Consider the following 25,323-nt stretch of genomic DNA (forward strand, 5'->3'; position numbering starts at 1 on the left):
ACAATGTAGGCAAAGATACCAGACCATATGTGGGGTTTTTTTTTTCATTTTTAATTCAGTCCCCATGTTTGCAGATATTATGAAAAGAGCATGAAAAACTGGAATAAGAAGGCAAGTTGGCATCTGCATGTATGTCACTGGGCTTGCAGTTACAGAATTAAGAAAATGAGACCAACAAAGTACTTTCTAAAGAGGTCTTACTGGATGCCATCAACAACTTAAAGGAAGGAAGAAATTCAGGCAAATGGCACTTCTTACCCCTCAGTGTCTAGCTGATGGAGGTTTAGCATCCTTTAAGTCTGATCTCCACTTAAAGGGGACCCAGGCCTGCCAGTCAATAATAGAGATGACATGCCGCTTCTGCCAGGCCAAGGTCCCAAGCCCAATGATCATAAATACAATGAAGATGCGCAGGCGTGAGTTGAGCAAGGGCAAAGGGCAAGAACACAATGTAGAGACCACGACCAAGAGGATAGTGGTCAGAGTGAGAAGCAGGCTTATGAATCTGAAGAAAAAGTCCTTGGGGCGGGTTCTGAGGCTGGCCATCATCTCCAGTTGGGTAGCTTGCTGTAGAGTTTCTAGCTTTGTTATTCTGTTCTTGAAAGTCTCCATTACATCCTGTAGGGAACACATACATACACACACATATACTCACCAGAAGTCAGACATAAATGTGCTTATCTAGCAATTATTTGCTTACGGGTGTACAAGAAGTACTGTTAAGATGTTTTTCTCTTTTTTTCTTCCTTGTTTATTTACTTATTTATTTGAGGCAAGATCTCACTCTATAATTCCAGCTGGCCTGAAACTTGTCAGATAGACCAGGCTGTTCCCAAACTCACAGATATCTGGGATCTCTCATGTCCTGGGATTAAAGGCATGTGCTATTTTACCTGATAAATTGAATCTTTTAGGAGAGATGGGTAGACTCTCTTGGGTATGCACAGCAGAGACAGACAGTTGCTGTGGAATGCTGGGCTGATGGGTCCTGGTGAGAATTATCTACTGCTAATACTGAGGACCTAGGTGGAAAAGGTCTAACCAGGGACAAGAATAGGAAACAGCTATGGTTGTGGAAAGGACTGAGGGGCAAGAAGCTAGACTCCAAGAAAAGATTCCCAAAGACTCTCTCTACTAGTCATGCAAATACCCCAGCATCCCTTGGGCTTGTCAAACCTCACCCCTGATTTATAGGTCACAGAATCCAGGGTATGGCTCAGTGATTGCCCCTACAAGATGAGAACCACTGTCCTAAGCCTCCAAAGCACCTTGGCTGCATGATAAGGAATGGAGCTCACACTGGCGTGCAGGGTGGACACTGCTGTCAAAGGTACAGGTTACTATTGTACCATCAGGCCAGACACAGATGTATCTTCTTTTGCCTTGGCTTGGGTGCATCCAAATAGATCTATTCATCCCCACATCCTTCTCACTAGTCCTTTCTCCCCAAACACCCTCACCCATATTTCCTTGGCTCTTTCATAGGACAAATAGGCCATTTTCTCTTCAGTGCATGCCAGATGCTGTTTGAGGTGGCAAATCTCATCCAGGTATCTCTGCAAGTGATCATTCACATGTTCTTCCATCAGTGATTGTCTAGGATACAAGAGAGAAATTAACACTCCCTCTGCACCCTTACTCAGAGCTCATTGGCAGTGAGTACCCTGAAGCTGGATTTACTAACAACACCCTACACACACACACACACACACACACACACACACACACACACACACACACACATCTAGAATTCTGTCAAAGGAGGGGTGGATCCTCAGATCCTTGACCTCTGCCTGGGAATACTTACACTAATAGATCTTATTTACAATTATTGTCAACTAACTATTTTACCAAATATGCAATAGATTAGAAAGTATAGAAATGACAGTTTAAGCTATCTGTTTGTATATGTTATCAAATCCCCCAAATGCTCCCAGGAGCAGTGTTGAGGATGAAGTAGTTACTCTATAAATGAATCTTTATTATAAAGCATGGAGAGTGACAAAAGTCCACATTGTATAAAGTTCCATTTCTATGCAATCCATAAACACAAATCATATGAGTGGGTGCCAGGAACTGGGAATCAGGGGTGATAAGAAATGACTGCTAGAAGGGTTTATTGTTTCAATAATGATAAAAATGTAAGATTAGATAGTAGATTAACTCTGAAGATACTAAGACCCCACTAAAATTGTATGTTTTGGTGGGGAGATAGAATCTCACTCTATAGCCCAAGCTAGCTTTGTACTTGTGATCCTCCTGCTTCTACCTCCTGAGGTCTAGGTTTGCAGGCATGTGCCACTAGACCAAGCTGAACTGTATTCTTTAAATGAGTAAAATGAATTGGATGTGAACTGTAACTCAATAAAGTTATTTAAATAAAGCAAACATTGGGTTGTATTAATGGTATCACAACTCAATAAATTTAATTAAAATCATGGAAATACAATTAAAATGGTGCATTTCATGAAATGTAAATTAAATCTCAACACAGATGTTGAAAAATATAAGCAAAATTATATATACAAACATAGATAAGAAAAGTATTATAACATGTATAGAAAAGATTAACACCCCAATGAGGGTAATGAGGTCAGACAAAGGGGCTGGAGTAAGAGGTACCAAGAGAGTGTCTATGAATCTCTGTGAATGCATGCAGGTGCGTGCGTGTGTGTGTGTGTGTGTGTGTGTGTGTGTTTTACTGAGTTTGAAATCCAGATCCTTGCACATACTAGACAAACACCTGCACAACTGAATCTTTTGAAGTTTTATTTCTTTAAATAAAATATTTGAAGAGAGTGTGTGGCAAGTGTTAAAATTTGATTTACAACAGAAAAAAATTTTGAAGTCTTTCCTATAAACCCCATGAATGATAAATCAGAGAATAGAAGCCAAGCTACCACAGAGGACTCCCTGATCTTCCTATTCCAGGCAGAGCAGAAGCAGGTCTGACCTGAGTTAGTATTGGTGACTCCTCCATGAAGCATTTAGAAAGGCAGGGTTGCCACAAAGGTCAGGGAGGAGAGTCACACTCTAGCATGACAGGCCCTGGATTCAATCTCTAGAATGACAAACAAAACAAAGCAAAATAAAACAAGCTTTACTCTACCTAAAATAAGTAATTACTTTCAAAGGTAGTGTTGGCACATTTCTGTGAAGTGGCTATTATCATCTTCAATTACAATCCAATGGCTTTCACCTTGGAGCTGAAGTCCAAGACTGAGAGCTAGATACAGAAGGGGTCATGTAGAACAGACATGCTAGTTACTGTGTCACCCCAAGCCAAGATACAAAGTAAAGCCATGGGATTAAAATAAAAAGGGGGGCATGTAAAACAAGAGAATTTCCATGATAGTTGACTCAACTAGAGTCCAGATTAGAAAGTGTTTGAAGAAGGTATAATGGCAACAGGCATCAAATATAATTGGATAGTGAAACAGGCGATGGAGTTAGTGCTGATAGAGTAAGAACATTAATCAGGAGCTTGAGGTAGGTGATTATAGGGTAAGAGCAGAGTGGAAGCTGGAAAACTGAAAACTGAGGTGGAGTGAGTGGCCAGGGAGTCACGAGGATGGATGGAAACACCTCATCAGAAGTCTGTCTGGGGACTGATAGAATCCAGTAATGCATGTGGGATGAGAGTTATATGAAAGACACTGTTTGCCTAATATCCCACCCAAAAACCCCATGTGGTATCACACACCTCTGATTCCAATACTCAAGAGACCAAGACAAGAAGATAATAAATTAGAAGACAGTCTGGGCTACATAATGAGAACTATCTCAAAACAAGTAAACAAATCTCTAAGGAGCGTAACAGGCTTAGAAAGCAAATATTGCTGTTGTTACCCCATGGTCAGAGATTCTATTCTTACTGCTCTTCTTAAGGACCTAGGTTCAATTCCCAGAACCCATATGGTAGCTCACAACTGTCTGTAACTCCAAAGCCAGGACCCCTCTCTGAAGACTGCACAAACATGATACACAAAAACTCATGCAGGCAAAACAGCAAAACACATAAAATTTAAAAAATAAAATCTAGCTCTCATCCCTTAATAATGAAGCTACTTTTTTTTTATTAACTTGAGTATTTCTTATATACATTTCGAGTGTTATTCCCTTTCCCGGTTTCCGGGCAAACATCCCAGTCCCCCCTCCCCTTCCTTATGGATGTTCCCCTCCCAACCCTCCCCCCATTGCCGCCCTCCCCCCAACAATCTAGTTCACTGGGGGTTCAGTCTTAGCAGGACCCAGGGCTTCCCCTTCCACTGGTGCTCTTACTAGGATATTCATTGCTACCTATGAGATCAGAGTCCAGGGTCAGTCCATGTATAGTCTTTAGGTAGTGGCTTAGTCCCTGGAAGCTCTGGTTGCTTGACATTGTTGTACATATGGGGTCTCGAGCCCCTTCAAGCTCTTCCAGTTCTTTCTCTGATTCTTTCAACGGGGATCCTATTCTCAGTTAAGTGGTTTGCTGCTGGCATTCGCCTCTGTGTTTGCTGTATTCTGGCTGTGTCTCTCAGGAGCGATCTACATCCGGCTCCTGTCAGCCTACACTTCTTTGCTTCATCCATCTTGTCTAATTGGGTGGCTGTATATGCATGGGCCACATGTGGGGCAGGCTCTGAATGGGTGTTCCTTCTGTGTCTGTTTTAATCTTTGCCTCTCTATTCCCTGCCAAGGGTATTCTTGTTCCCCTTTTAAAGAAGGAGTGAAGCATTCACATTTTGATCATCCGTCTTGAGTTTCATTTGTTCTAGGCGTCTAGGGTAATTCAAGCATTTGGGCTAATAGCCACTTATCAATGAGTGCATACCATGTGTGTTTATCTGTGATTGGGTTACCTCACTCAGGATGATATTTTCCAGTTCCAACCATTTGCCTACAAATTTCATAAAGTCATTGTTTTTGATAGCTGAGTAATATTCCATTGTGTAGATGTACCACATTTTCTGTATCCATTCCTCTGTTGAAGGGCATCTGGGTTCTTTCCAGCTTCTGGCTATTATAAATAAGGCTGCGATGAACATAGTGGAGCACGTGTCTTTTTTATATGTTGGGGCATCTTTTGGGTATATGCCCAAGAGAGGTATAGCTGGATCCTCAGGCAGTTCAATGTCCAATTTTCTGAGGAACCTCCAGACTGATTTCCAGAATGGTTGTACCAGTCTGCAACCCCACCAACAATGGAGGAGTGTTCCTCTTTCTCCACATCCTCTCCAGCATCTGCTGTCAGCTGAGTTTTTGATCTTAGCCATTCTGACTGGTGTGAGGTGAAATCTCAGGGTTGTTTTGATTTGCATTTCCCTTATGACTAAAGATGTTGAACATTTCTTTAGGTGTTTCTCAGCCATCCGGCATTCCTCAGCTGTGAATTGTTTGTTTAGCTCTGAACCCCATTTTTTAATAGGTTATTTGTCTCCCTGCGGTCTAACTTCTTGAGTTCTTTGTATATTTTGGATATAAGGCCTCTATCTGTTGTAGGATTGGTAAAGATCTTTTCCCAATCTGTTGGTTGCCGTTTTGTCCTAACCACAGTGTCCTTTGCCTTACAGAAGCTTTGCAGTTTTATGAGATCCCATTTGTCGATTCTTGATCTTAGAGCATAAGCCGTTGGTGTTTTGTTCAGGAAATTTTTTCCAGTGCCCATGTGTTCCAGATGCTTCCCTAGTTTTTCTTCTATTAGTTTGAGTGTATCTGGTTTGATGTGGAGGTCCTTGATCCACTTGGACTTAAGCTTTGTATGGGGTGACAAGCATGGATCGATCTGCATTCTTCTACATGTTGACCTCCAGTTGAACCAGCACCATTTGCTGAAAATGTTATCTTTTTTCCATTGGATGGTTTTGGCTCCTTTGTCAAAAAAATCAAGTGACCATAGGTGTGTGGGTTCATTTCTGGGTCTTCAATTCTATTCCATTGGTCTATCTGTCTGTCTCTGTACCAATACCATGCAGTTTTAAAAACTATTGCTCTGTAATACTGCTTGAGTTCAGGAATAGTGATTCCCCCTGAAGTCCTTTTATTGTTTAGGATAGTTTTAGCTATCCTGGGTTTTTTGTTATTCCAGATGAATTTGCAAATTGTTCTGTCTAACTCTTTGAAGAATTGGATTGGTATTTTGATAGGGATTGCATTGAATCTGTAGATCGCTTTTGGTAAAATGGCCATTTTTACTATATTAATCCTGCCAATCCATGAGCATGGGAGATCTTTCCATCTTCTGAGGTCTTCTTCAATTTCTTTCTTCAGAGTCTTGAAGTTCTTATTGTACAAATCTTTTACTTGCTTGGTTAAAGTCACACCGAGGTACTTTATATTATTTGGGTCTATTATGAAGGGTGTCGTTTCCCTAATTTCTTTCTCGGCTTGTTTCTCTTTTGTGTAGAGGAAGGCTACTGATTTATTTGAGTTAATTTTATACCCAGCCACTTTGCTGAAGTTGTTTATCAGCTTTAGTAGTTCTCTGGTGGAACTTTTGGGATCACTTAAATATACTATCATATCATCTGCAAATAGTGATATTTTGACTTCTTCTTTTCCGATCTGTATCCCCTTGACCTCCTTTTGTTGTCTGATTGCTCTGGCTAGAACTTCAAGAACTATATTGAATAAGTAGGGAGAGAGTGGGCAGCCTTGTCTAGTCCCTGATTTTAGTGGGATTGATGAAGCTACTTTTTAAAGTAGATTTGGATCATAGAGAAAAATCACAATTGGTCAAAATGCAGAGGTCACTGACTGTGGGTGCCTGTCCCCAACCAATATATTGCAATACAACTCCTACACTTAAGACTCAGGGAACATGGTGGAAGAGGTGGCAGAAAGATTGTAAGAGCCTGAGGACTAAGATGGGTGCTTTAAGATAGTCTTCTTTAAAAAAGAAGAGGAGGAGGAGGAGGAGAAGAAGGAAGAAGTTGTTGAAGAAAATGATAAGATCATTTGGGGAGTGATTGCATCTAGGTAGGTATTGGAAAATACTAAGAAATGAATATAATTATGATACATGAAATTTTCTAAGAAATAAGAAAATATATGAAAAAAAACAAATGGGCAGGTTTGGAGAAAATAGTTCAGGACTGGTTTTGAGATCATTTCAACCTAAGATAGAATATTTCTAGCACCTGATTTGACAAGCCATTGACTCAATTTGTACTTTAAAGGTTGAGGGTAGAGAAGAGGAGAGAGAGAGAGAGAGAGAGAGAGAGAGAGAGAGAGAGAGAGAGAGAGAGAGAGAGAGAAGCCGTGGCAGGACAATGGAGGCTGACATTAAGATTCTGCTCTGTGTATTTACAGGTTGTTATTAATGTTCCTAAGGGATGGATGGTACCAGGCTTTGTATGTTTAAGTGGGCAATTATATCTTATCAATTGGATCTAAGATTATTGTGTTGTGTGTTCTTTTATGTGAGGGTTTGAGTGTAGGAAAGTGTGCGGCAGCTGGAGACACTGGGCCGCAGTGGAGTTGGGATGTGTTTCCGCCAAGATATCCAGCAGATATCTTGGGGCACCGCAGTGCAGGACCTAGCGGGATAAAAGACAACCATACTTTTTTACTTTTATATTTTTACAACAACAGATGGTGAACCAATGTAATGGGCAAGAATCCAGTAGTAATCCTAAGTGTTGAGAGAAAGTTTTTATTTTCTAAGTAAGAGGAGGCCAGCACCATGTTAAGTCATGTGATATCTCAAGCGCAGGAATTTAACAAAGAAACAGGGAAGTAGCCTGGCCTGGCAGGCTGTAGGTCCCAGGCTGTGTGATAAGTAATGGCAGATCAGAGAGTTAGAGGTTAAAAGCTGCTTTTTAAAGAAAGTTGTTTAGAAAGTCTTTCAGGATACTCATATTCTTTTTAACGTGGGCTCCACAGGAATTTTGGGTTGAAATCCTAGTTAGACAAGCTACTTCTTAATTACAGGTATTATTAAAAAGTGATTAAGTTTGTTTTTAGAAAGAAGAGAGTAAAGAGATTACCTGAATCAGGTGGGGATTTTCATCCACGGTTCAGAACTTAGACAGGGAAAAATTAGTCACTAACTCCAAGTAGAGAGTTGTGATGAATGTCTGTAACACCAGGCAGAATGAGTGCAGACATATATTATAGAAGTTATTAAGGTTAAAGAAAAATCTGTGGCTCTGGGTAGAGAGCTTAACAGATGGATATATTTTGGGCTAAAGTCCTGAGTTGCTTATTGGTTTTAGAATTGATAGAAGGTGTTTAAGTTTGTTTTAAGGAGAGTAAAGAGATTACCTGAATCACGTGGAGATTTTCATCTATGGTTCAGAACTTAGGGAAAAATTGGTCACTAACTCCAAATAGAGAGTTGTGATAAATGTCTGTAACACCAGGGAGAGTGAATGCAGACATATAGAAATTATTAAGGTTAAAGAAAAATCTGTGGCTCCAGGTAGAGAGCTTAACAGATGGATATATTTTGGAATGAAGTCCTGGTTTGATATGTTGCTTATTGATATTGGAATTGATAAAAGGTGTTTAGTTTGTTTTATGAATTACCCCGCTAAAGGCCATATGGCTCATTGATGCTGGCTAGCGAGGGTTTGTGGTTACTTTTGATATTTACCACAACAGGAAGCTCGAATTCTCTTAACGTGGGCTCCATGGGAATTTTGGGTTCATTTCCTGATATCAGAGTACAAAAGCCTATCAGGTTCATTGTTTAGCTTGCTTCCTTTTTTAAAAAATTGTTTAATCTTCATAATGGGTGTGACTTTGAGTTTTATGGTTATATTACTCTGGGAGACAGTGCAAGATACAAGCTTTTCTGGTTACAGACTAAGGAACACAGTATTTTGGGAGAAAAATTTTGTTTTTGTGTGTTTAAAAAGTGTGATTACGCTCTGGAAACCTCACAGAGTCATATTGATCAAATTTGATAGAGGTAGACCGCCTGAAAAAATTGATTCAGGAGAATCAAACAAAAAGATATCCTGATTCTAAACTTTTGTCTTGAGAGTTGTATTTTACAGAATGTGCCTACTTGGATTCCTGGTCCCAAGGACTTTCAGCTGGGTCCAGTCAGGACACATCGGCTACAGCATTTGCTTCATTCTTCCTACCCCCTACCCCCAAAGATATCTCAATGGCCATGTACAGCTTGAAGAAGTTATAGAGAAGTCGTCGCCCCAATTCCCTGGACTTTGGGGATCTGAAAGTGGTTATTCTAAAGTTGTTTTTATGGGGAATTTAGAAATGGTTGTAATTTAACAGGGAGGAATTAGGTAGACTGAGTTATACAGTCATAATCTCATTTGTTAACTAAGCTAAAATCCTATCTTTGCTTTGATATAGAATTTATTTGTTAAAAGTTTAAAAGTACAAGGTTTAAAGCAAGTCCTTCTATTGATGTCATTACAAACTTCTGAGTTGATTACACATGTGAGTTAAGGGCCAAATAGCAAACATATTGCTGACTTTGTGAGAGTGCTTTCAAGATATTATTAAGATATAATGACAACAGTCCAGATTGTCTTATATAGGTAGATGGTTTTCAAAAACGTCAGAAACCCACAAAATTTGAGATTTAAGGTTATTTATCTTTTGTTGAGACATATCTGCTCCTAACAGTTCCCCTCTGGTGGATTTAACGAAGAATTTAAGCATCTCTACCTCCAGGTGAGGCAATACTTTGTGGCTAGGCAGCCACTGGACAAAACTGCCTGTTTCATCTGCAGACTAATACTGTCCAGAAAAGGACAAATTATGCAGAGTAGTTGACTGATAAACTCTGCCAAGACAGGGTGATCAGTCCTTCAAAATCTGCATTTCAAGAGTCTGTCAGTTGATTTTGGGCCAGAAGGCTGAAGACTTGTGCTCACATGTTGCTAACAGGGGACTATGCTAGGGGAGATTTGTCTCTACAACCTGTCAGTTCTGGAAGCCGTGTTAGGCATCCGGTGTGTATAGATATTTGGTCATTCTCAGATTTCTGATGGGATTGAAGACTGATTATAGTATAGTCTCACAGCCTATTAGGCTGTTTAACTCTGAATATACATATTTTATTGGATAATTATCAGATAGTATACAAGCTAGCCAAGATATAATATAGATTTTAAGCCTTTCTTAAGCTGGAATAGATAACCGAATGTTCTGTTTAATGGATATAGTGATGGACTGGGTGTTGAGTATATCATATGTTTTATAAATTGTAGAATGATAATAATTGTACTCAATTTATATATAAGTGAAAAGGCTTTTTAACTGGACAAAAAGGGGGAAATGTTGTGGTTTGCCTGGAGTTATCTGTATTTTGATGCTAATTGCACTGCCCCCAGGAGAGCTGCCTAGTCACATACTCAGGAATCAGGTGACTTCACCAGAACCTTCTCCCCATTGAATTTTACAAATACAGGTGAGGGGCAGGTACAGGATAGAAGGAAGCCTGTCATTGGAGGAGAGGGCAGGATGGGTGGAGAGAAGTTAGAAGGAAGGGGAGGAGACTAGAACAGAGGAGAGGAGAGGAGAGGAGAGGAGAGGAGAGGAGAGGAGAGAGAGAGAGAGAGAGAGAGAGAGAGAGAGAGAGAGAGAAGCCACGGCAGGACGATGGAGGCTGACATTAAGATTCTGCTCTGTGTATTTACAGGTTGTTATTAATGTTCCTAAGGGATGGATGGTACTGGGCTTTGTATGTTTAAGTGGACAATTATACTTTATCAATTGGATCTAAAAAAAGGTTGAGGGTAATAATAATAATGAATATTAAATGATAAAAAGCTTACTAAATTGTAACTGTGAAGTGGCAAGGTAAAGATCTCAGTGGGTTAACGAAGACTAAAGAACAGATAGCAGAGGAATGAGAAACTCTAAGAATTTGGGCAAGGATAGTAGCAAGAGAAGTCAGAGCTTGAAGATGCCAGGGATAAGTGATGTCATGGAGGACTAGCAAAGTTTCTGCAATGACTCAGGGACAACTAGCTGACTAGAATAGAATAGAGGTAAAAAGCCACTGGGCCTGAGAGTCTAAAGTGTCTAATGGGATCCTTGACCTTTGTAACAGACTGTGCTACCTCTACTTACCGCAGGAGTTTCCTGTCAACTGGCATCAGATTCATCAATCCAACATCCTCCATTTTCCCTCCTCCCCCATGACAGTCTGAGATGTTCTAGTCACCATCTGGTGCCTACTGGGCTTTTTTTTTGTGAAACCCAGAACAAATTGAAGCAGAATGAGCTGTAGAACTTGGCTGACTGAGGAATTCCCATATGTAAAGGTCATATAAAATAGGAGAAACTAGCAAGAGAACAAGAATAAAAACAGGACTCAGAGAAAGAACAACATTTAAGAAGCATCGTTGAAAGAGAGTAAAATTACATACTGCATCATCACAGCAAAACCAAGGAACAGCAAAACCGAGCAAGTTCAAGGTTAGCCAGACCTACACAAAGAAAACCTGTCACAAAACAAACCCTATAAATTCCAAAAAAGAGCCATAGGAAAATAAAACTGATAATATTCAAAACACCACCATCAAAAACAGCAGCAGCTAATGGATCAGCCTGGCTCCATCTTAAGACTAGAAGCCGGGGTTGGGGATTTAGCTCAGTGGTAGAGCACTTGCCTAGAAAGCTCAAGGCCCTGGGTTCGGTCCTCAGCTCCAAACAAAATGAAAGAAAAAAAAAAGACTAGAAGCCATCTTATTACAAGGTCAAAATAAGGTCATTCCTGTTTTCTGCAAAACTCAAGTTTGGCCATGTCTTGACCCACTTTTTGGAATTTAACATGTTTCACACAATATACTCTAACTATACCCTGACCTTCCACTCTGATAAGATGTTCTGCCAAATAATATTCAGATGTCCTGAAAAGTTCCTATATAAACAAAAATCCTTAGAAACCTCCTAACCTTGCAGGGTTTGTGTGTGTGTGTGTGTGTGTGTGTGTGTGTGTGTGTGTGTGTGTGTGTGTGTGTGCTTTATATAAACCCCATATTCTCCTATGTTCAATGCTATTCTCTCAGACCTCACTTCAGGAAAGTATCCCTGTCTGACAGAAAATAAAGCTTGTTTAGTTTGACCAAAACTTTGGGTCGATGGTATTTACTCTCATTTGTTAGGATTAACACAGCCTTTTCAACACACAAGAGAAGCCAGAATGGATAGCTTTCCATATGCATAGTATTTAAAAGAAATAAATTCTAACCCAGAATGCTAAGTCTAGCAAAGATATCCTTTAGAAATAAAATAGAGGTACAATGGCTCTGCTGGTAAAGGAAATTGCTGCTAAGCCTGACCACCTGAGTTCAATTCCACATGGTGGAAGGAGAGAACTGACTCCTGAAAGTTTTTCTGTGACTTCCACATGTGCCTAAATAAATAAATAAATAAATAAATAAATTTAATTAAAAATCTTTTAAAAGGAGAAAGAGAACTAAGTATGAGCATTTATCATTCTTCGCTCCTGACTGTGAGTGTCCTTAAGCTCCTTCTGCCATGAGTTTCCTAAAACGATTACCTTTACCCTCCAACTGTGAGCCAAAATAAGCTCTTCATGAGAAAAAGTAACACACCTTGGAAGCACTCCAAGGTAAGGAAGCCAGACAGTTCATAAAGAATGAATGTGATAGCTGAGGATTCTGCCCATTGCCATGGAGGAGCCATCAGAGATATTTGACCCAGTTATGGACCCAGAAACTCCTCATGAAGAAGAACGATTCATAAGTCCCACAACCAGAAGGAATGTTAGCAAGTGTCTTGAAAAAGCTGACCACCAACTCCAATGCCAAGCAGTTAGTACATAGTTGCCATTGTAGGATTGAGAACAGACCAGTAAAGAGCAGAAGTGAAAAAAACTTAGGGGAGGTTCAAAGTGCTTTACCCAGAAGGATCTACCCATTATTGTTGATGCAGAGAGATCCTGTAGCAAAGAAGAAAGAGTTTTTTGGATTGAGAAGAAACTAAGAAGTCTTAATGGAAACAAGTATAGAGAGAACAGTGAACTAAAATAGTCCATTTAAATTGTACACTGTCCTTACTGCTAATAATTCAATGCAGCAAATGTGAAAGCTTTTTTCTTTCTTTTTTATTTTTATTAATTATTTTATTTATTTACATTTCAAATATTGTCCCCCTCTTCCTGGTCCCCCCTCTACCAGTACCCCCACCATCTCCCCTTCCTTTCACCTCTAAGAGGGTGCTCCCTACCCACCTACTCCCACCTCACCCCTCTAGCATTCCCCTTCTCTGAGACATCAAGCCTTCGCAGGACCAATTGCATCCCCTCCCACTGAGGCCTGAAGAGATGGTTCAGCCTTTAAAGGCTAAGCTCACAACCAAAAGTTGTTTTTCATTTTATTTAAGATTAAAGTTTTCCTGGTGCTGGAGCATCTCCTCTAAACTTGTTAACCTTTATAAGAATGTGTGAAGTTTGAATGCATGTGAATGACTTAATTTTAATTTGACCCAAAGAAGCAAGAATGAGTCTAAAGTATGCTATGAGCTTTAGAAGCCTCAAGTCTGGGATAAAGAAAGAATGTAAATAGAATGTGGGGTAGTTTGGTTTAGAAAATAATTGGAATAAATCTTTGGATTATCTAGTTTGCAGAAATTTGTAATAAAGGCAATCTTGTTATTTAATTTTTAGCAATAAATACACAGAACAGATTAAAATGAACCATTGACATTTGGGAATTGTTTTTACATGTGTATGTGTGGGCATGCACACTCTAATGCATGTGGAAGTCAGAATAATGTGTCAGTATTTTTCCACCTACAGGATCAAACTCAGGTTGTTAAGCACCTTTAATCATTGATCGATGTAGTCCCCTGCCATAGTTGAATATCCCAACCAATGAGAACAGGATGAATGTACAACAGTTATAGACATCTGATTTTTTTGACAAAAAATGCAAATGTTAGAGAAAAAGAGCACCTTCAACAAAGTGTGCTGTGAACACTAGAATAATGAAACTTCGTTCCTTTCTCTTACCCAATTAAAAAATATCAATCTCAAATAGACCAATAAAACATAACGTAAGGACTGGAGAGATGGCTCAGTGGTTAAGAGCACTGACTGTTCTTCCAGGTCCTGAGTTCAAGTCCCAGCAGCCACATGGTGGCTCACAACCATCTGTAATGGGATCTGATGCCCTCTTCTGGTGTGTCTGAAAACAGCTACAGTGTACTCATATAATAAATAAGCAACTCTTTAAAAAAAATGTAAGACCTGAAATGCTGAAATTATAAAAGAAGAGGGTAGAAAAAATGCTTTAAGACTATAGGCATAGTCAAGGACTTTCTGAATAAGACAGCCAAGTCCTTCTCAGCCATGAAAGGAATGGAATGACATGGTTCCCACTCCAGGAAGAGAGCCAGCAGAGCATGGACCTCCACAAGCGTTGATGGTTACAGTATGTATAAGACTTGTTTGTATGAAAATATACATAATTTTATGTTTTATCCTTCGAGGAATGTCCTCTCTGTCAAGGTTAATGACTCCAAGATAACAGAAACAGCATGAGTCCGAGAGGTGAGGGTTTGGCTAATGTCTCAGCAAAATGGTAAATGCTGAGACCTTCAGGACAGCCCTCGAGGCTGTGGGAAAGAACTCTAAAAACATAGGTTCAAAAATATATAATTTCTCAACTCTGCAATATATAAGGATGCAATATGAATTATATGAGGGGCTATTCAGACTTAGAAAAATAGAGGCAACTGTACTATGAACCAGCTTGTCAGAAAGATACCAAGGGAGGAGAAAAAGATTTAAGGAGTGATGATCACAGGGCAAGATCCCACCTAGCTATCTTATTGTCTGTGCTTGTACTTGCTCTCTTTCTAAGAGTCAAGGGGCTAGGGTCATGGAATGCTGATTCATGGGATAATCAAAAGGAAACCTGGGGTAATGCCTGTGCTGATATGCAAATAAAAGACTGGGCTTTTGGTCCCCTTGAGATGAGCTAGCAGAGAGCTATCGAAGTTCTTTAGAATTCTTTTCTAGTGAGAGCTGAACTGTCTGAAGATCACTAAAGAGCAAATATAGCTCTATAAGAGTTTTTTCTAACAGGATGGCTGATTTTGGTTGGAAAATCCATGGAGAGCTAACACGGTTCTTTCAGAATTTTTCATAGCTCTTAGGATTTTTTCTAACAAGATTTCTGCCTTGTTTTAGAAATCCCAAGAATTAATTAGAAATCTAACACAACTCCTTTAGAATGCTTTCTAGCAGCTATCCAGAGAAGGCTGTTTAGAGAACAAACATAGCTTTTAGAATGTTTTCTAGCTTTCTGATTTTGATCGGAAAACCCAAGAATTATTTTTAAAATTTTTCTAACAGGATTTCTGATTTGGTTGGAAAATCCAATAATTTTTATAGTAGCTTTCTGACTTTGATTGGAAAATCCATTTGCTATCCTGGGAGCTTTTAGAATTTTTTTTTCTATCAAGAGATCTGTCTCAAGTAGAGAGAGCTATCTCAAGAGAGCAACTACAGAGCCAAGAGCTATCTACAGAAAGCTTTCTAGAAGGCCATTTTGAGCAGAACATAGACTCTCAGCTTGGACCCATAATTTGACTTCAAGTCCTTCCCTCTCTTGCTAGGCTGTTAAGAGGATTTGTATTAATGGTTGCCTGTGGTGATAGTGACATGTGACAGAGCAAGGTACACAAGGCTGGTGAGATACCAAAGAAGGAGCTCAATAGGAGTGCAATGGGTCCATTGAGGGATTATATTTATATATTTTGTTGTTTGTTATTTTGAGACAGGAACTCACTGTGTATTGAAAACTGGCCTTGAAATCACTACATAGCAAATTCCTGGCTTGCTTCTTTTTACATTGGTGGATCTGTTTTGCCTTAGAGAAAAATACTGAAGAAAACCATCCACAAAAGGAAGTCACTATTGAACGGAATTTCCAATACATCCAGTGCTTAACATACTTCAGTTCAGACTTAAGTCCCAACAAACTTCCCCAGGAAATGGGACATAGGGAACATTGCCTCTCTAATACTAATGGTTTGCTAGGCTCTCACTACACCTGGATGCCTCTGTTACCCCACTGCACCAGAGTCACCCTAATTTAACCAGCAAGGGACAAAGCATGGGGTAGCAAGAAAAGAACCATTCATTCCATTGTAGGTAAGTCACCAAAGAAGAGCACATACCTGCTCTTTTCATCTGTCCTCACCCTGACTCTCTCCCTGGCACTTTCCCAACCCTTCATAGGTGAATCTCAAATTATCTCTTGACTGCTTCTTATTTTGGGAACCAAAATGTAAAGGGGGCTTTCCTTACCTGGTTTTCTTTTCCTGGAGTGACTCCAGTATCCTCCGCACATCAATCATATGACTTTCCTTGAGGTTTTGATGGGAGAGCTGAAGGCTAGCATGAACCTTCTTGGCTTCTGTCAGTTCTTCTTTCATCTTCTGCAAAAGTAGTTTTTGTTGCTGGGCCACATACTTTTTGTCTGAAAATTTCCTCTGCTGCATGCCTGGCAAGTGACTCTCTAGAGTAGAGGACCTAGCAACGTTGATGGGCAGGCTATCTTCCCCATCTGGCTTGGACAACTTGGAATATAAAATCTTCCCACCTGGCTGCTTATGGCTGTCCATCCCACTGTCCACATTCAGCACTAAGCTTGTGGGACTGCAGCCCTCTTCCAACTCCTTCAGCTGCTGATGACACTGATAGAGTTTTCGTTCTATGTGAGCAATAGTGGCAGAGGTGCGCTGGTTCACCCTTTCAAAGGCCTTCCGGATGTGTGGGGCCTGGTGCCGGTCAGCTTTGGATATCAGTTTGAGGTAGCTCATGGTATTTTCATCCCTACTGGCCTTCTCCACTCTCAGCTGCTCTGAGAGGTAGAAGATTCGGTGTTTGACACCTTCCCTCACATTCCGGGCAAGCTCGCCATCCGAGAAGCTAGTGTGACTGCTAGGGCAATCCTCATGGGAGGAAGACAGAGACCTGTAGGAGGGCACGTTGGGGGGGAAGGTTGCACTTGAGCTCTTGGTACTTTCCACCTGCATTGGGAAATAAGAAAACATACACAAGTGCTCTGTGAGCATCAAATAGAAGATTTGAACATGTATGGAGTCACTTCAGAAAAATATACGTGTACATTTGACAGTATTGTGTATGTGATTTGTGTATTCACAATAGGCCCAATGCAGACTATGGGGAGGTGGGGTTCATTTTCTGGGCCATCACTCCCTCCTTTTCAAAACCTACTCCTTGCTGGTACCCTAATACAAATCTTAGATGGGTATAAACTGATGTCTACATCAGCCTTACCTGCCCTTGAACCTCTCTTCCTAGTATCTATTCCAAGAATTACCAATTATGTCTCTCATTTATTAGGAGCTGTTATAAAGTAGCAGTACACTTATTCCCATTAATCCATATGGCTTTCTGTATTACTATTTCTGGGAGATAGGAGGAGAGGTAGAAGGAGACATAGGTAGAGAAATTTCTATGCTAACAGGTTTAATCATTTGCCCCACTTGTTATTTACTGAGCATTAATGAGACAAGGTAGGTAGAGAGTCAGATGAGGGTAATGTACTGCTATACAACAAAGGAAATGAACCACAATATTGAGGTATATGAAGGAATATGACGAGCATATTGGTGAACCGAAGAAACCAAACAGAAGACTTCACATGGTATCTGGTTCTGTTTAGATAAATTTTAAGACCATGCAAAACTAAGCAATCTTACATAGGAATGTCTACATAGGTGACAAACTATAAAAGCAAAAACCTAGTAATGAGTAGCATAAATGAAGTAGAAACTTGAGGGTTCTTTGGAAAGTTGGTTGTGTTGAATGGTGTTTTGCTGGGGCAAACATATGAAGGAGTGTTTTCCTGAAGTGGACACAGGTGAAAAGCTAAGGCAGACTCATGAAGGAACATTTAGCTGAAGCAGACACAGGACAAAGAATGGCTGAAAAGTACCTAAAGAAATACTCAACATCCATAGTCATCAGGGAAATGCAAATCAAAACAACCCTGAGATTCCACCTCATACCAGTCAGAATGGCTAAGATCAAAAACTCAGGTGACAGCAGATGCTGTCAAGGATGTGGAGAAAGAGGAACACCCCTCCATTGTTGGTGGGAGTGCAAACTTGTACAGATACTTTGAAAATCAATTTGGTGCTTTCTCAGAAAACAGAATAATTCTATGTCAAGACCCACCTCTACCGCTCCTGGGCATATACCCCAAAGACACTCCAACATCCCACAAAGACACTTGTTCAACTATGTTCATAGCAGCTTTATTTGTAATAGCCAGAAACTTGAAACAACCTAGATGTCCCTCAACTGAATAATGGATAAATAAAATGTGGTACATCTACACAATGGAATGTTATTCAGCTATTAAAAACAAAGACAATTGGATTTTTGCAGGCAAATGGATGGAATTAGAAAATATCATCCCAAGTGAGGTAACCCACAGCCAAAAGGACATGCATGGTATGTACTCACTAATATGTGGATATTAGCCATAAAGTACAGGATACCCATGCTACACTCCACAGACCTAGAGAAGCTAAACAAGAACGTAGTCCCAAGAGAGGAAGCCTGACTCTCACTTAGAAGGGGAAATAAAATAATCATAAGAGGTAGATGGAGCAAGGGAACTGGGAAGGAAGGGGGATGGGGAGGGGAATGGGGGATTCAGAATCAAGTGTGGGGAAGGACAGGAAAATGACTCAATGTCCATGAAAATGAATGGAAATCTGCAACTGACAGGGGTATGGAGGTAGGAGGCATCTCCAGGATGAGACACAGACCTGAGATAAGGGAGGCACCCAAGAATCAATGGGGATGATCTTAACTGCGGCTTACTTCATTGGCCATATGGAACCTGAAGAGGCCACCTCCTGTAGCCAGGCCCCAGTGGAGCAATAGAGACACCAACTCACCCACAAAACTTTTGACACAAATTCTGTCCCCTCTACAAGAAATGTAGGGACAAAGATCACAGACTGAGTGAATGGCTAACCTATAACTGCTTCAAATTGAGACCCATCCCATGGGCAAGCACCAATCCATGACACTATTATTGATATACTGCTATGCTTGCAGACAGTAGTATGTTGTCCTCTGAGAGGCTCCACCCAGCAGCTGACTCAGACAGATACAGACACCCACAGCCAAACAGTGGATGGAGCTTGGGGACTCTTACGGAAGAATAGAAGGAAGGATTAAAGGCCCGGAAGCGGATAGAAACTCCACAGGAAGACCAACAGAGTCAACTAACCTGGACCCTTGGGTCTCTCAGAGTCTGAATCACCAACCAAAGAGCATGCACAGGCTGGACCTAGGCCTCCCTGCACATATGCAGCAGGTGTGCAGCTTGGTCTTCATGTGGGTACTGAACAACTGGAACTGGGCTATTCCAAAAGCTGTTGACTATATGTGGGATATGTTCTTCTAACTGGGCTGCCTTGTCTGACCTCAGTGGGAGAGGAAGCACCTAGCTTTGCAGAGACTTGAAGTGCCAGGGGATTCCCAGGGGGCCCCTACCTGCCCAGAGGGGGAGGGGGAAGGATTGTGGGAGGGGTCACCTGGAGGGAGGCAGTGAGCAGGATCTAAAAGGGAATAAGTAAAAAAAATTAAATTATTTTTTAAAAGAAAAAGAAATAGTATCTGATGAATGCTTCGTTTTAAAATATTTATTTATTTATTTATTTATTTATTTATTTATTTATTTACATTCCAAACACTATACCCCTCTTCCCAGTCCCCCATCACAGAGACCCTCCCCTTCTCCTTTTCTTAAGATATATATTTATGTTTTCTGGACCTTTGTGTGCTTATGCTAGATTCTGCAATTTTAAAAAATGTTTTAAATGTTTAATAGATGGATTTAATAGCAGATTTTATATGACTAGAGAAAACTGGTAAATAGTAAAATAGACCTGGAAAAGAAAGGTATCAGGAATCCTGCACAGAACTGTAAAGAAATAGAAACTTTAAACAGATACAGAAGACAGAATGAGGAAATAAAACAAAAATCTTCTCACTATACCAGTGTGAGAAGATAGAATAAATATTTGAAAAGAACTTTTTATAACTAACAAAAGTCACAAATCAACACATTAAGAAGCTTAATAAATCTCAGGTAGAATAAAACAAACAAACTCAGAAATAGATCTGTATCAAGAGACAAGGTATTAAAACCAGAGAAGGGAAACATATTACCTTTAAAACCATGACTTTTAGACTGCAATCTGACTTCTTAATAGCATCAATAAAATCAAGAATAGTATCCTCAATACCAGAAGAGATATACTGTTGGAGAAAAATAAATTGAGTTAGATTCAAGGAATTGGAATTCAGAATGTCGTCAGACTTCAAAGGCTGAAGTAATGCCTTTGAGGCTTGAAGAATAAATGATTTCCAACCTAGAATGTTATACTAAAGTCATTTTCTAAGATAGGGACTTTTCCCCCTTTCCTTCCTTTTCTCCTCTCCCTTTTGCTTTTCTGTTGCCTTCTTTTCTATTGTCTCCCTCACCTCTACTTTCTTTCCTATACTTTTACATGCAAGGGATTGACCCAGGGCTTCATATGAGGTAAAACTTGCTGCTTATATTCCAATGCACAGGTAAACATTTTCAGACATGAAAGAACTCAAATAGTTTACTTCCTCTACAATCTTTCTCCAGATTGACTTAGAAAGCAGGGTGCTAGATGGAGGAGTGAAGAGAGGAAGGAGGAAAGAGAGAGGAAAATATAATTTTCTATTTTCCAGATAATAAAAAAGGAGCCTGTGCTCCTGACTGCTGGGAGAGAAAAAAAAGGTTCCTTTGGGAATAAGGAAATGGCTCAGTGGGTAAATTGAGGGCCTGATGCTGGATCCCCAGTGCTCGGGGTAGAAACAGGAGGATCCCAGTGGCTTAATAGCCATCCGACCTAGCTTAATTGGTGAGTTCCAGGTTCCGTGAAGGGGGAGGAAGGAAGGAAATGCTGGAGGGGCTAGAGCGAGAGATTCATCAATGGTTAAGAGTACTTGTTGCTTTTTCACAAGACCAGTTTGGTTCCTAGCACACACATGGTGGCTTACAAATATCTGTAACTCTAGTTCGAGGGGATCTGATGTCTTCTTCAGTCTTCCTGTATTAGGCATGCATATGGTGCATATACATACATGCAGGCAAAACACAAATTTACATAAAATAAATGTTAAATAAAATTTGTAAAAAAAAATTTAAGGTAGAGATGAGAAAGATAACCTGACATCTACTCCTGGCCTGAATACATGCAAATATGGGCAAATGCACACATATAAGCACAAAGTTCTTTCTAAGAGCTACTGGGAATCAAGTGACTAGAATACTAGACATCTTTAAACACATAGGTAGGAGATTTTTACATGGACACTTGGTAGAACTGCTGAATTCGAGGGAGTACAAATGTTGACTCCAGAGAAAATAAAATGTTAGATAAGGAAGGAAAAGAAGTTACACTAATTATTCATTTGTGACTAGTATTCCCTTGGATTTGAGAATTTGATAGTGTAAACCCGAAAAAAATATGATGCACTTGAAATCATCAGTGTGCACTGGGCAAGAAGGAAGGCCAAATATGAAGTATGTGATAGCTAGAGAAGAGATAGGTGAAAGAGCTACATCATCATCTTTCCTATAAGAAATCGACCAACAGTTCCTAAAATACAAAAACATAATTAAATAGGATTCCATAATTAAATTGTTTAGATAACTGGAGGCAAATGCCAAGCAAAACAGCAAAAGTGTGGAAAATTTTTGATTCTGGAGAGTGGACAGTGGGTAGTTAGAACCTGGATGTTGATAATGTTTTTATGTTAAGTTATATCTTCCTTTAACTGAAAACATAAACTTGCCCTCACCTGAACAACAAAGTAGAGTTGGTCCTGGTTGCAGAGGGGAGGGATGGATGAGGTGAGTTAACTCTGAGAGTCTGAGAGTGGGAGAGCTGACCCACCCCTTGCTTGCTGCAGGAACTTCACGTGGATAACATAGTACAGCTGATTCTGATAGTGTGGGCACAGATGAGTCAGCCCCGAGGGCATAAGAGCAGAAGGATTGGTACCCCTTGCCCACTGTGGCATTGGATGAGCTAGTCAGAACAGTGCTGGAGAACCTACCCCAGTGGCGTGGTTACAGGAGAGCTCGCCAGCTGACCATCTCAGCTACTACCCAAGCCCATATCCAGGGCTTTGGGCCGGCTCACACCAACATCTACTCCATTGATGAACAAGTGTATGAAGGGGCTGGTGCTACAGATCAAAAAACTACAGGATCCCTGACACAGGGCAACAACAGATATCGAAGAGGAGTCTAGGTGAGGATCTAGTACTGATAGTGTAGCAGAAGCCAGGGGCCTCAAAACATTCCCACGACTCATTGCAAGTAAAAATGTATGGACTAAAGTGTATACTGTAGGACACACTGGAACAGATTATAATTTCCACAAGATTTTTTCTTTGGGAGGGGGAGCTGCAAAGATAGAGGGTAGGTACAAGGGGACAGGGAGACGAGTGAAATGTGAAATTCACAGAGAACCAATAAAAAGCTTTTTAAAAAATAAAGTTGCTAAGATTTTTTGGTAATAAGTTTAGTAGAAATACTTAGCTGTGGCACCAAGAATTGTCAAAATCTACCATGTAGGTCCACTACTTGGTTTTGAATGGCATGCAAACATTAATGCCTTTTCTTTTTGAGACAGAATCTTTCTGTGAAGCTATGGAATTCTCTGTGTAGAGCAGGCTTGCCTTTAAGAATTTACAGAGATCTGCCTGCCTGCCTCTGCCTTCTATATATGCCACCATTCCAGGCTTACATTTATACCTTCTAAAGAGCTGAATTCCTAACAATGGAAGTAGGGGTTGTCTCTAACTCTTCGCTTATGGGACCCTTTTCCTTCTACTGGGTTACCTCATCAGTCTTGATGTGCCTGGTCTTAATGTAGCTTGTTATGCTGTGCTTGGTTTGTGTCCCTGAGAGGCCTGCTCTTTTCTGAGGGGAGGCAAGGTGGCAAGAAGAGTGGATGTGGGGGAGAGGGGAGGTACAGAGGAGAGACTTGGGGTAGGGAGGGGAAACTGCAGTCAGGATGTAATATGTGAGAAAATAGCTTTTAAAAAGTACATTTTTAAAAAGAGATTTTAAAAAAGTGGAACCAATCAGAACATACAAAAATTATGAGATTGAAATAGCAAGGACAACCAGGGCACAGAGAAACCCTGTCCCAAACAAAACAAAACAAAAGAAGAAAAAGAAACAAAGGAAAGAAAAGGTATTTGTCTAGGGCCACATTAACTTCCCCACCATCTAAGGCACCTTTGAAGTTACAAAGGCAGAGCAAAGGCATTTCAGCAAATACCATAACTACCTAAAATGCTATCTGGACATTTACAGAAAACTTTGTTGACTTAGGCTTAAATTATGTTTATGTATACTTTGGCAAGTGAAGGAACTAAATAACTTTTTAGGGAAAATAAAATTTTGCTTATAACTTATTCTGGGGGGAATTTTATAGACACAATATAAAATCAAAATTGAAAAAATTAAAATCAAAATCGAAGGCAAAATATGTCGGTGTAAAAGGTTAAAAGTAAGGAACTCGAGAGATGACTCCATGGATAACGACAGAAGCATGAGGACCTGATTTCAGACCATGGTACCTATGTAAAAAGAGAATGAGCCAGGCAGTGGTGGCACATGCCTTTAATTCCAGCACTTGAAAGGCAGAGGCAGATGGATCACTGTGAGTTTGAGGCAAATCTGATGTATAGAGCAAGTACCAGGACAACCAAGGCAATACAAAGAAACCCTGACTCAAAACAAATAACCCCCAACCCCCGTAATCCCAGTGCTATAGGAGAGTGGAAACATGAAGATTGCTTGGGCTTACTGGACACCAGTGTAGGTTCAGTGAAAGGTCAAGTATCAAAGGAATAAGATGGAGAGTTACTAGAACAGGAAACTTGACAACCTCCTCTGGCCTCTGCCATGTGTGCACTAGTGCACATACCCGCACATATATGTATATACACCACACACACTACAAGACACACACACACGCAAAATCAAAAGTAACTACTAACCACTAGAAGAACAGAAACTACATACATAAATTCCAAATAATTAAGACACAAAAATGGAACTTGCTTAGTCCAGAAGAAAGAAAGAAGCCAGACATGGGGATACACACACGTAGTCTCAGTCATTCAGTAGTCTAAGCCCAGGAATTTAGGGGTACACAGTGACATGCACACAATAATAACAAATAAAATAAATTTATATTTAAAAAAGACAGGCTAGTGAGACAGCTCCTAGGATAACAATGCTTGCCACTAAGCCAGATGACCTGAGCTCCACTCCTGGAATCTACATGGTAAAAGAAAATAACTGATTCCCACTAAGTTATCCTTTGACTCTGTGTATTAATACTCGAACACTCACAGCCTCCCCACCTCTGACACACACAAATTACTAAAAAAAATGCTAAGGATATTGCTCAGAGGGCCCATCTAACACACCAAAAGTCCTGGGTAAGATTCCACAGCACTGCTTAAAATAAGGTAATTGAGGTGCATAGGTCTTTAACCTCAGCACCTCCAAAAAAGGAAGAGCTAGAGGAGCTCAACCTCAGCCTCAGTCAACTTGAGGCTCCCCTTGGCCACATAGACCCTGTCTCAAATCAACAGAAAAAAGGTTCAATCTAAATGTAAACAAACAAAATAACAAAACACAAATCAAAATTGAAAAAAAGAATTAACCTTTCTTTACTTTGGCCTACTTCCTTTTCCTTGGAATAATACTGTCTGTTAATAAAATGACCCTGCTTTTGTTATTTAAAAAGCAAAGAAAGAGATGGCTCAATGAATAAGAGCACTGGCTGCTGTTCCAGAGGACCTGAGTTCAATTCCTAGGACCCACACAGCAGCTCACAACTGTCTATAACTCCAGGGGATCTGACATCCTTATACAGACATACTTGCAGGCAAAATAACAATGCACATAAAATAAATATTTAGGAAGGAAAATAAAAACAAAACAAAATCAGGAGAAGGGTTGGCAAAAAAGCCTTCGTGGATTAAAAAAAAAAATCTCTTGCTTCGAAGCCTGATGACCTGAAATGGATCCTAAGAACTTATGGTGTAAAGAAAGAACTACTAAAAGTTGTCCTCTTAAACACCCACAAATGCACAATGGAATTATATACTTCTGTATTTGTGCATGCATACACACACATATTCCATACATGTTAATTAATAATAAAGTATATTTACAGATTTAAATAAGAAAACATAGCCTAGTGGCATACCTATATGTAACTCTAGAACTTGGAGAGCTCAGACATGAGGATCTCCAGTTTCAGGCC

The 25,323-nt window shown here is 40.1% G+C and overlaps 1 protein-coding gene across 5 annotated transcripts in view; it reads right to left on the minus strand.

Moving 5' to 3' along the window:
* Window positions 1–32: 32 nt before the first annotated feature.
* Window positions 33–25,323, minus strand: part of Tex28 (testis expressed 28) — a 34,165-nt gene continuing 8,874 nt past the window's right edge. For 3 of the 5 annotated variants that reach the window (XM_063280312.1, XM_039100082.2, XM_063280313.1), the window contains 4 exons: window positions 20,159–20,248; window positions 16,247–16,971; window positions 1,461–1,596; window positions 33–618 (listed from right to left, as the gene is read on the minus strand). In XM_063280312.1, coding sequence (XP_063136382.1) covers window positions 262–618; window positions 1,461–1,596; window positions 16,247–16,971; window positions 20,159–20,170 — 1,230 coding nt within the window. In that variant the 5' untranslated portion in view covers window positions 20,171–20,248 and the 3' untranslated portion in view covers window positions 33–261. Of the gene's footprint in view, window positions 619–1,460; window positions 1,597–2,575; window positions 3,062–16,246; window positions 16,972–20,158; window positions 20,249–25,323 lie in introns of those variants that run through there. The other 2 variants (NM_001191103.1, XM_039100083.2) reach the window with 2 other exon arrangements.

The sequence above is a fragment of the Rattus norvegicus genome, chromosome X (genome assembly GCF_036323735.1).
Source record: "Rattus norvegicus strain BN/NHsdMcwi chromosome X, GRCr8, whole genome shotgun sequence".
NCBI lineage: Eukaryota > Metazoa > Chordata > Mammalia > Rodentia > Muridae > Rattus > Rattus norvegicus.